The following is a 12108-nucleotide window of genomic DNA, read 5'->3' as shown; positions in this document are numbered from 1 at the left end:
CTGCTATATTGGCCAGGGTGTGACAAATGGTAAATGTCACTATCAGACCAAGATTATCTGAGAAGCACACCCTTATGATCTCTACATTACTCTCCTGTTATAACTGGACACAGCTGTGATACAGCCCGGAGACAGCACAGGAGGTAAGTGTTTCTCCACTTCTTTTCTATTCCGACAACCTGGTGAATCCTGTGGCTACTTACATGCTATTTTCCCTCAGACAATCCCAGTCTCCAGAGTCTCAGAGAGCTCCAGTAAACTGAGAATGGGGGCTCACATCTATAATCCCAGCGCTCAGGAGGAAGAGGCTCATGGATCTCTGTGAGTGCCAGGCCACCCTGGTCTATACATCAACACAAAAAGGATACCAGAAAGGCTTTCTCATGATCACTTGGCTAATCAGGAGCAGTCACGCTGCTCTCAGTGACTACAAAACTCATTTCTCTCAGTATCTCCTGGATCCTCTGAGGACCTTGTTTAGTACATAGACACAGGTCACAGAACTGAGCTGCAAGCCTTTATTAGAATCAGTCTAAGAGACTGGATGATGAAAGAACAGGATCAGGAATCCAACTTCAGGAGAGAAAGAGGACAGGTCAGCAAGATGGCACTTGGATCAGACATTTTGCAAAGATGGGTTGCCCAAAACACATTAACATCTATTGTCCTAATTGCTTGTCTATAAGTTCTACAATGGGTGTTATTACATTGCCGTCAGTATAGAATTGCTGCCATTCTGGGCCGGCAACCATGGCTTCCTGGAAAACAGAAAGGCAGAGAGGAACAGTGTTGGCTATAGGCAAGATACGGGACCTCAGCAGGGCTCCCCACCACCGACAAAGAGACTGCTCCTCATGCACAGTAAAGAAAATCCCATGCAGTGACTCAGGTCTCCAGTAACAAATTCTGCCTCAGGGGATTGGAGCCCACGCACACCCTTCAGGAGGAAGCCTGAAAACCAACATAGCCAGAAGGGACGAAGGGGAGAAGGTTCTGGAAAGCATAATGGGGGCTAGGTCTGCAGCGCGACAGTAGAGCTGAGTATGAGTTTGGTGATGATTCCCACACCTGAGCACCTCTCTCCAGGCACATTGGCTGTGTAGCCATGTTAAAAATATGTCCTTCATGTGGACTTGTTAGAGGAAAAACATTTTGGATAGCACGGTGCTTTTTCGAGACATGATACTCAAGTCAAATACTTTGGAATATAGGGTGAGAGCTGTACTGTTTAAAATATACATCTCTGCAATACAGTTATGCTTAAAACAAGAGAGGACAGGAGACAACAGTGGTGAGGAACTTTAGGCATTCCCTGGGGTGGGGGTGGCATTTGAGACATGGTGGGAGGTTTTGTTTTAGCACAGATGATGCCCACAGAAATGGGATTCATCAATGCCTGGGGAATAATAGACCCCAGAGAGGTTCCAAAAAAGACACTGGAGAGAAATTTCAAGCATCTTAGAGTAGAACTTTGAGTACCAAACCTGTGCAGAGGCTATTCCAAGGACTCCCCTGTTCCTACTATGGGTGAGAACCCCATGTTTACCCAGCATGTGGGAGTGAGCTGCAGAATCATGCAAGGAACAGGCTGGCTGTGTAACCTGCATGCTGCTTTACAAATACTAGGGTGGGCAAGGGTTTAAGTTCTGAGTTGCAGGTCACCTGGCATGTAGTAATGGTTGCATTTAAAACTGGTACACAGCTTTACAGCATCTGTTGCATGGGTGAGTGGAGGTAAAGAGAAAATTACCATAATTTTGGGTTCTAGAAGTCTGTTTCTTAAACTTTCCTCTCTGTAGCAGCCCTGGATTTTTTCAAAGGCCACCTTTTCCTCTGCAGTAGCATTGAATGCCTGGAGTTCTTGATACATCCACACCCTACTTCCAGAGACAACACTTGCATAGCCTTCGAAGAAAGGAACACATGCTTCTGCTGCAAACACAGAGAGAAAAATACCATTAAAAGACAATGGGATGGTCAAATCAGAGGCTCAATGTTCCTTGTAGCATCTACAAATGCCTTAACTGACTTTTCTCATAGTCAAACCCTCCTGAAGGCTTCAGCCTCCCAGAAACAACATGGTTTACATGAGATACACAGATCTAGCAGAAAAACATCCATGAGTTTGATATCTGGATATCTGACCTTCACATAATCCCAACACTTGCCTCAGCTTCAACTGTGCATCTAAGGTCCCTTTATCATGAGTATCATCTCCAGCACACCTATGTCCCCACATCCCACAAATCCACAGTTCTAACTCAGTGCAGAAAGAATCAATTTTCTTCTGCAGCTCCTTTCCAGTGGCCTCCCAAGGACACCTAGGTCTGTCTCAGGGCCCCATTTAGAGATCTCCATGGGACTGAACAAGGGTACCACTCTCACTTGTCTGGAAGATCAGCCCTCCAGTCACGAGCAAGCCCAGCAGAAGAAGTGTCCCCTTCATGGTGAAGAATGCTAAATGCTCCTCTCAGAGCAGATCCTCTTCTTTATAAACCATTGTACCTCTGAGCCCAGCCACACCCATCCTCAAACATGCCTCCAGGAGTTCCAAACACCTTTTGGGCAAGAACCTAGCACCTGTGGATGTCCTTTCAACTTGCATAGAGGCAGAAGCATGGGGGGCCCCTCCCACTCTGAAGAGCAAACAGTCTGAGACAGCCTGATGTCATCAGTTTCTGAAGAGAAGTTGTTTGTACCTTTGCCAAAGATTGTTTAGAGCTGATCTTTGCAAGCAGCCCAAATGCTGAACAAAATGACCTGTGGTCCTGTTTTCCTTTTCAAAATCCTTACCTCTTCTTGATCCCATTGTCCAAGCTACTGAGACCTTTGTATTGGAAGGCTGAGGACAAGGAGGTACAAGGAGAGTGTACCTCTCTGTGACACTCAGCCAGGGTAGTCCCCAGCTCTTTGGCAGTGTGGATATCCTTGGGGACTGATGATGCTTTTGTACCACAAATTGTTCTTCACTCCCCAGTAGCTCATTCCTGTTGTCATGTTTACCTTGTCCACTCTCAGCTATGTTAGGAACCATGTCTTAAAGAGGTTTGAACAGTATTTTCCAGCTGGTGAGAGCCCTGAGTGGTATAGTGAGGTATTCAACCCTGAACATGAACTCTGCTGTCCAACACCCCTCAAGCTACTGTGAACTGCCTGTCTGTAAACTACACTGCTCCACAGGCCACAGGAAGTGCTGTGTGTATAGGCTGTCTCAAGTTCAGAACAACATACTTACCCTAAGGAAGACTTTTCCAGATAAGATATAATTGTCAGCTGTGTGTGGTAGTTAATGTTTCTTAAGACAGGAAGGTCTTAAATTTAGGCTGACCCTGTTTGCAGTGTGTGATGGTTAATCTTGATGATCATTCTGACTGGGTTGAATGTTGCCATAGAAACAAATTTCTGAGTGGGTATTTTTTAGGTTTAATCAATTGAGGTGGGTAAACTTACTTTTATGTGGAAGTGTGTACTATGGTTACATATAGGGTGGACAGAGTTAAACAAGCTGAGCAGAACCATTCATGCCTCTTTGCTTCCTGATTGTAGATGTGACCAACAACCTCAAGTTCCTTGACTGTGCCTAACTGACTGTGATGGACTTTAGCTCTTCAAACTGTGATTAGAAATGTTGCTTTTCACCTGGCAGTTTGTCACTAGTTCCCTACAACAGTGGCAGAATAGTTTTTTAGCATGTGCAAAGCCCTAGGTTTATTCTACAGCCCAGCACACATAGACAGGAGCAACCAAAAAGATGGATCAGTGTGAAAATTGCTTCTTTTGCAAGCATAAAGTCCAGGGTTAAAATCCCTAGGATCCATAAGAGTGGTGGCATACATGTCTAATTCCATGTGAGCCTCATGTTCAATAAGAGACTTGGTCTCAAAAAATCGTGTGGAAGGATGTTGAGATAGCTCAGTGATTAAAGGTGCAGTGATTGAAGGGAAAGACCTGAGTTCAAATCTCAGAAACCACCTGTTAGAGGAGGAGAAGTAACTCCTCCAAATTGTTGTCTGACCTTCACATGCACACGCATACACACACACACACACACACACACACATCTTAGTAACACTGTCCATACACAGGCACATACACAAGTACACAAACACAGGAACAGACATCTAGAATTTTCTGTGGAAACTGGCATGAGGAAACATGAACAGGCTCCTAATTGACAAATATAAAACAATTTGAACAACAAAAAAAAAAAAAAAAAAACTAAACATGATAGTGGATTGTACTAGAATTTTGAAATAACCTATAAAACCATGCTCTTGTGAATGGTTGTGTGGCATATAAATGAGCATGGATGAAAGTCAGTGTTCTTACATCTCATAGAAGAATTCCAGAGGTTCTGTGGATGTTTCTCCTGGGAGTAAACCCCACTTCAGTCCTTCACTGTGATCTATATGTGCTCAAGAAAGCATCAGGGTGAGCTTGGGGGACAGGACAGTAAGTGAAGTAGTTGCTTGGCATACACTCTTGAATCCATGGTTTCCAACCCTCAGAACTTGTGAGGACAGCTAGGCACAAAGTGACCCCTGGTTACTCCAGCACCAGAGAACTTACTGGCCAGTCCATCTAGCCATTAGCAAGCTCCAGTAAGAGGCCCTGTCTCAAAAAATATAAGGTGGTCTCAGCTATAAAAAGGACACAGAATCACTTCCCAACACCCACATGGCAGCTAACAACAAACTGTAACTCCAGTTACAGAGAATCAAGTGCTTTCCTGTGACCTCCACAGGGAAAGCATTCAGTATTGCATAAGACTCTCATGGAGGCACAATCCCCATACACATACATTCAAACTAAATAAAATGTTAAATAAGCGCACACATGTGCATATATGTATGAATACACAGATATAATGTATATACACACATCTACATGGTGGAGAACAACTGAAGGCCCTTACTGTCTTTCCCTGGCCACTTTGTACAGACAGATATAAATGTCATGTGTCTTAGTTAAGATTACTGTTACAGTGATACAATACCAAGATCAAATCAGAGTAGCATAGAGTCACTGGGCAGTAGACACTTGCTTAACCACATGATGCCCATGTCTCCATTCCCAACCCTCTGCAGAAGAGAGAAGACCCCATGGGCATATTCTACAGGCCATCTCAGCCCTCAGGACATGCAAGGTCATAAAAACAAAGACCAGTGGACCGAGCAGAGAGCTCACAATAAGATCTCAGTACTTGGAACCTAATAGACCAGTTACAGGAGGTAATTCCTGTTTGACTCAGATAACCAGTAAAATTCAAAGGCTTTGGACTCTTTAAGTCTTCAGCAAAGTTCATTCTGTCACCATGTGCTGTACAGATTGTGACAGTCAAGTGCCTATTACAACAAACTACTTAATTGTGCATTATCAAAACACATATAATCTTTACTTTTAAAATTAAATACCAACCAAATTACTTAAGCACAAACTCTTATGTAACATAGGCATGGGGGAAGAGTAGTTTGAAACCAAGGCTACATTATATGACAAGATATTGTTGCGTGTTTTAAGTAGGGTCTTGTTTATAGATGTGAGAGAAGTGAGATAGCCCTTTGGCCTGTCTAACCAGCATTTGTGAATACCTCCTATTGTGGTGACTCTGGGAGAGAGGAAAGCTTTTCTATACTGAGCCTTCAGACATCTAAAGAACACCAAAAGTCAGCCAAGGAAAGAGGAGCTATAGAAGTGAAAACAGGATTCAGAGCCTTTGCTATGGTGAAAGTCAGGTGTGTTCTTATATACGAGGGATCCATGTGGACTGTAGGGTTGTAATTCAGGTTGTGTTGCTATAACAAATGACCCAAGAAAGGGTCATGTATATAGGAAAGAGTTTAATTTGCTTCATGGTCTGGAATCTTGAAGGTAGAGAATACAGCAACTTCAGGTAGCCGGGGACTTCTGTTATCTGAACACAGGGTGAACTGCAGAAAGGCAACAGGAGATTGTGGAAGACTGAGAGCAGAGTCTCTACCTTCTTTCTCAAAGAGCTACCATATGTTCCTCAGTCCTTGCACAGTGGGGACAAAGGCTTAATGTGGGTGTTTGGTGTTTGCCTTAAACATGGTGAAAGATGTAGCTGGCTCTCCCTCTGATATGTTGGTTTTTGATGCAGTCTGGAGATTTAGGTGACAAATTTCCCAGATAGTTGAAGAGGAAGCATTTCAGCCAGTGAGGGCAGAGAATATGAAGGCCCTGTTTCTCTCTTGGGTCACAATTATGGAAAAGTAGTGTCATACCTAATGTAGAGACTTAATAAATAATAAACACACTGGTTAAATGGTAAATTCCAGGTTCAGGTGTACACAGAACAGTCAGGTGACTGGCAAAGTCCAAAGCAATGAGATGAAGACATAGTGCTTCTCACATGTGGTCCTCACTTGTGGGAAGTTGAGGCAGGTGTGTCCCAGTTACCTGTGTGTGATGCCCTCAATCACAAAGAAAAATTGTGCTCAGGTAGGGGGATGCTCTCCCAGGCTGGCTTTGGCTTCTTCATTGCCCACAATGTTTCACAACAAGGAGCAGAAAGTGGCTCCTATAAATGAAATACATATTTTAGCTAGCCTCTATAAAAGACACAAAGATTTGTATATTATTTGATGAGCTGTAAACCTAGATCAGACAGGTTGTATACTATTTTGACTTGAATACAATCCATAGGCCCGATGTTAATTGCTGTTTAAGTGTTGCCCAGTGTTATTTCTGCTCCATCAGCCTGTACTCATGGTCCACAGCTCCTGGTCATGTGATCCTGAGACATCACGCCCCATGGCAGCCTTCCCCTTCATCTATCCTCTTCCTCTTCCTCTTTCCTCTTCTCTTGCCTTATGACCCCTACCTGTAACACCCAACCCAGAAAAATAAGCCCAGGATACCTCTCTTCTCTCCATCATTGCCTGGCAGTCACATTTTCTTAGATAGTCAGAGATGTACATGAACTAATTTACTAAGCAACATCTGCTGTATGTGAGAATTTGTTAAAGAGATTGGGAAGTAGTTGGAGGTTTGGAAGATTCCATTCCCTGGGTTCCAGTACTTAGCATTTGAATACACAGCAGCAAGTGACTAACTCTAACAGGTAGCCTTTGGTAAAGGCAGCAGTGGTATACTCTCCTGAGCAGTCCTCTTACTAGCATGGGACAATGAGGCCTACCTGTGCTGTAGATCCTCCACAGCAGGGAGAGGAAGCTGAGCCTTTCTGGCACTCTGCCATGATGAGTCTCTAGGCCCTAGTGTAGTCTCCAAAGACTGTACAATTTCCAAGACCACTTCTGGCAATTGGCGTCTAATTATCCTGTCCTCTGGATCCCTTGTGTTCTTCCTCAGAGTCTGCCTCTGCCCTCTCTTCATTCCATGACCCTACCTACTCTCTCCTGCATTTCCCCCGTCAAATGCTTCAGCTACCATAGAGCAGTAGGACACTTTGCCTGTTTCACAGCTCATCCTGCTGACCCTTCAGCCTTTACATGTCTGCCTCAGGCTTTGCTCTGCTGTCTTCAGCCATCTGCATTGGTGTTTGTTCAGCCCTCACTTCCTAAAGATGTCAAAAGAGCTGTCAAAAGAACCCTTTCATGAAGCCTAAAATGGCAATGCAAGGGGAGCCATTGTATCTCCTATCTGAGTGAATGGTCTTAAGCAGACTGCTTCCAAGTTGGGTGGAGCAGGTGGCCTACCACAGCCTTGTCTCTTAGCACCCTTCCCAACAGTCCCCTTATGTCACTGTGCAGTGGGAGATGCTCCCATACTGGCCCAGATAGAGGGGGTTGAAGGGTCATCTGGAATTGTGTGGTAGCAAAGATCTGCTGGACACACTGTCACAGATGGACTGATGCTGAGCCTTCAGGAACTTGGGAATCCAGCTGAGATTGGACTCTAATTTTTACATGGTAGCTGTGGAATATTCAAAATGGCCATCATGCAGGCTTTTTGATCAGTAGTCAGAATAGCTAGAGCAGCAATGCATAGTCTAGCAGTGACCAATTAGAAGGCCAGGTGGCTCAGAACTGAAATATCCTTGCTTACTTATGAGAAAATGAGTACAAGGAACTTGAAGTGAGAACTTAATGAACACACTAATGATGTTTATTAACAGGTCTTCCTGTGTAATTTTGGGTAGCCTAAAACTCTTTGTGTAGACCAGACTGACCTCTAACTGACAGAGATAGGAAGGCTGTTCCTCCAAAATACTGAGATCAAAGGTGAGAATTACCATACCTGTTCATTGCTAACTGATTTTGACAATGATTTCCACCAGCCCCAAAGAAAGTTGAATCTACCACACATACACATAAACAGATGGACAGACAGACAGACTCACAGACCGACAGACAGAAGACAGATAGTTAGGCAGGCAGGCAGGACCACACACTCATTTCTCAGGAAGTTTATGAGGTCAAGACCAAACTGGGCAAGATCTTCTTTAAAAAACAACAACAACGAAAACAAAAAATAAAAAAAAAAACAACAAACAAACAAAACTGAAAACCTCAACAATGTGATTATGAAGTCAAGTTTAGACAGAAGTGAAAGTACTTGCCTTTTATTCCACTATTCACAAGGGAGAGAGTCACAAAGATTTCTGTGAGTCCAAGACTAACCTGATCTACATATTTCCAGGACAGCCTGGTACTAGAAGGTAGGCCGCCTGCTCCCCAAACCTTGGAAGCAGTCTGCTTAAGCCCATTCACTCAGATAGGAGATACACTGGCTCCCCTGACATTGCCATTTTAGGCTTCATGACGGTTTTTTTTGACAGCTCTTTTTTCCCTTCTTTAGGAAGTGTGGGCTGTGTAGAGAGACCCTATCTCAGAAAAACCTACAACCAACAACAAAAGGTCAAATTTGAGGATGCCTACAACAACAGGATAAGCATGGGTTGAAGAGCCTGGTTCAAGGGAAAGCCCGAAGCATATGGAAGATAGAAGCAGAACAAAGACAGTGCAGGGTTCTCATGGCCAGTGGTCTGAAGTTTGGCTTGTTTAGAACTGACTATGAGTATGGCTCTTGTGGCTCCCAGTGGGACAGGAGGACACAGGTCTCATTCTGGAGGTCTCATTGAGAGACAATTTGATATTCTCCCTAGTCATTCTTTCCCTTTGGCTGTCAAATGGCAAGTGACATTTGTCATATCTTAAGAAGATCACGTAGAAGGAAAACAAGGTGAGATAGGTTATTGACCAGGATCTTGCCAAAATACATATCTCTCAATGATGCAAACACAAACCCTCAGGAAGTTCCAAGACGTATACAGGGAAGGGCGTGGAGAGGCTCAGACACGGGCCCCTCCCTGCCCACTGAGCCAAACAGGGTAAGTTGTGTAAGAACACCGGCCACCATTATCATGAAGCTTGCTGGTGCTGTGGTGATCCTCGGGGCTGCCCTGCTCCTCCTGACTTCCAGGGGAGGTGGGTATTACCGTGTGGGGGTCAGGGATGCAAGCTATCCAGGCTCTCACACCCTCTATCCCCTGGGATATACTGATGCAGGTCTTTCAAGGGAGGGTCACCTTGTCTTTGTGTTCTAGATTGTGGCATTTGCCCAGCTATAAAAGAGGATGTTCGCCTATTTTTAAATGGAACCTCAGAAGAGTATGTTGAGTACGTGAAACAATACAAAGATGACCCTGAAATACTGGAAAGTACTGAAAAAAATCAAGCAATGTGTTGATAGCACATTGACAGAGGCAGACAAGGAACATGCAACTGCTTTCATTGTGAGTCTCTATGTGTCTGGTTAGGGGCCGGGCTTGTGCTCTTGCACACCACTGAAGCTTCACTGAGAATCTAGATATGTGACACCTGATTGAGAATGTCAGAAGGATGGGGCAGGAAGGAGCTCTAGGACTGCCTGAGCTGGCCCTGACTGCTCAGCTCAGCCAAGCCACAGTAGATCCCTGCATGAGTTTGGCCTCCCTCAGGCTTCCTGACAGAGCCTTCCAAGTCTAGCTGCAGAAGCTTTGCACCTGGCACCCTTTTCTAGCCTAGGTCTTTTATCCTCGATTTTCAAGCCTATCACTCCAGCTACAAAAAAGTCATATGTTATCATGTTCTCTGAACTTTGAAGACCACTTTGTGGACTCCACGTGTGGACATTCAAGGGTAGAATTAAAGTGAACCCCCTCATGTCCCTAGAACAGGTATGTTAAGGCCCTGCCTTTAGCTGAAGATATTTGCGGGTCATCAACAACATGTGACAGCAGTCAGTTTGTTTGTGGGGCCCCAGCTGCCCAGAGGCTTACATGGGTTTCTGTCAGCTCCTCCCCATTCGGTCCCACTGGAACTATGTTGTCTCCCAAATTGGCTCCTCCCATCTGGCTGGATTTGGGGCTCTTTACAAAGCTTGTCTAAACGGGTTAGGGACAAGGCTCCCTGGTCCATGTCAGATACAAGAGCAATTGCAAATTGGCTGCAGGTCTTTCTAGGAGGTGTCTCAGTGCATAGTCAGCGGGGCATGAGGTCTCCTTCACCCCTGAAGTCTCACTTAGCTTTCTTTTTGCAGGAAAAAATAGAAGCCAGCCCGCTATGTTGATGGCTACAACTTTGCTCTCAAAGAAGCCATTTGACTACTCACCTGCATAGATGCAACAGGCTATAGCCCTTCCCTCCAGGTGTCTAAGAACAGGAATCCAACAATAAAAACCTTGCAATTCATTGGGGAGCGTGGATTTTTTAATTCAAGGTTGGGTCTGTTTTGATTGAAGGATATTGTAGGGACAACCTCTGGGACATTGAGGTGCCATAGCTAAATTGTTGTGCTGCCAAAATGCCCTGCAGAATTCATTAGAGAATGCTTAGAGACCATAGTAATTACTCTAGAGTGTCTGTCACCCTCATGGGACAGTGTCCACAGGGCACATGCATGACCTCCCAGACTGAACTCCCCAGGAACATTGAACAGAGTACGACCAGGAATACCAAGGGTCTGTTGAGGACCACACAGACTTTAAATAGCAGAATCTGTCCCTGCTCCCTAGTGTTTGGTACATTAGGCAGTTGTGCATGTCTGTCTGTCACAGTGTGTCCCGTAAAAAATAAAATAAAAGTACCTATTTCAAAGGCTGTTTTGAGGCTTTCTGCTCCTCACAGTGAACAGAATTTCAGCCTGGAAATCAGAGCAGGACCTGGCCAGAGCAGAATTCAGGTTATCCTAATATCAACTACCCAGTTCTGAACACAGTTACTTCCCCACTGGATGTTACATGGAGTGGGGCCCCAGGGTCCTAGGGCTTTAGGATCTGTCCTGTGGCTCTTCTCAGTGGACATGGCAGGAAGTCCTTTCCAACACCAGTCACCAAATAGTTGTTCTGTGGCCAGTCTCAAGGCCATGTGCCTTACTGCTCCATCAATGAGTCAGATCCTCTCATAGGTCCCAGGCTCACACCAGCAGGCATACCCAGAAGAATATATATATATATATATATATATATATATAGATATAGATAGATAGATAGATAGATAGATAGATAGATAGAGATAGATAGATAGATAGATATAGATATAGATATAGATATAGATATAGATATAGATATAGATATAGATATAGATAGATAGTATATAGTATATAGTAATGTAGAGGCTCATGGAAGGCCCAACATGTACAGGCTTTCTCATAGAGTATGCGCTTAAAAGAGTAAAAGGTATTATTCTTTTTCATAAGGCTATGATAAAATAACCATGGTTGAGCATTTATAAAGAAAAAAAAAAAAACTAATCATTTTGATGGCTCCAGGTCCACAGTCCTGTAGCCTAACCTCTTAGCTTCTCTTGAGGACACCCTCACCATCAGAGACAGAAAAAATTGCATGAGACTTGTTGCCAAGTCAGTGTGTGGGTTGACTCCAGTACTCACCCAAACTATAGCATTTGTCCTTTTCCATGGCAACACCCCAGAAACCTAATCACCTTTCCAGTTGTCTCTTGTTCTCCATCACATTATATCTTGAGACCTTATGATGGTAACCAAGTCCCCAGCACAGGACACAAGGAATCAGATTCAAATCGCACAGCACATTAGGAAGCCATCTTACATAGACTGAGGCCTGATATCTGTGGCCCTGGCCTCCAAGTAACCCTTGTCTAGCCAGAGGTTGCTTCTGAAGGAGGT

At 44.3% G+C, this 12108-nt stretch overlaps 1 protein-coding gene and 1 pseudogene across 1 annotated transcript; one reads left to right on the top strand and one right to left on the bottom strand.

The window, feature by feature from the left end:
• Nucleotides 1-659: 659 nt before the first annotated feature.
• On the bottom strand, nucleotides 660-2446 carry LOC147003336 (secretoglobin family 2B member 20-like). The gene is made up of 3 exons (XM_085840943.1): nucleotides 2386-2446; nucleotides 1751-1932; nucleotides 660-758 (listed from the first exon to the last, which is right to left on the bottom strand). Exons 1-3 carry the CDS (start codon nucleotides 2444-2446, stop codon nucleotides 660-662), a joined length of 342 nt encoding a protein of 113 aa, XP_085697069.1.
• Nucleotides 2447-9346: 6900 nt separating this feature from the next.
• LOC110287801 (major allergen I polypeptide chain 1-like) lies at nucleotides 9347-10533 on the top strand (annotated as a pseudogene).
• Nucleotides 10534-12108: the final 1575 nt, after the last annotated feature.

The sequence above is a fragment of the Mus caroli genome, unplaced genomic scaffold (genome assembly GCF_978045245.1).
Source record: "Mus caroli unplaced genomic scaffold, Mus_caroli_1 scaffold_8, whole genome shotgun sequence".
Lineage (NCBI taxonomy): Eukaryota > Metazoa > Chordata > Mammalia > Rodentia > Muridae > Mus > Mus caroli.
This window is presented reverse-complemented; position numbering and strand designations above follow the sequence as displayed.

Coding starts and splice junctions, on each gene's coding strand:
- LOC147003336 (XM_085840943.1), bottom strand. CDS start 2,446: ATGAAGGGGACACTTCTTCTGCTGGGCTTGCTCGTGACTGGAGGGCTG. Junction 1,933..2,385: donor AGGGCTGATCTTCCAGACAA/GTGAGAGTGGTA, acceptor CTGTGTTTGCAG/CAGAAGCATGTGTTCCTTTC. Junction 759..1,750: donor TTCTAGAACCCAAAATTATG/GTAATTTTCTCT, acceptor TCTGTTTTCCAG/GAAGCCATGGTTGCCGGCCC.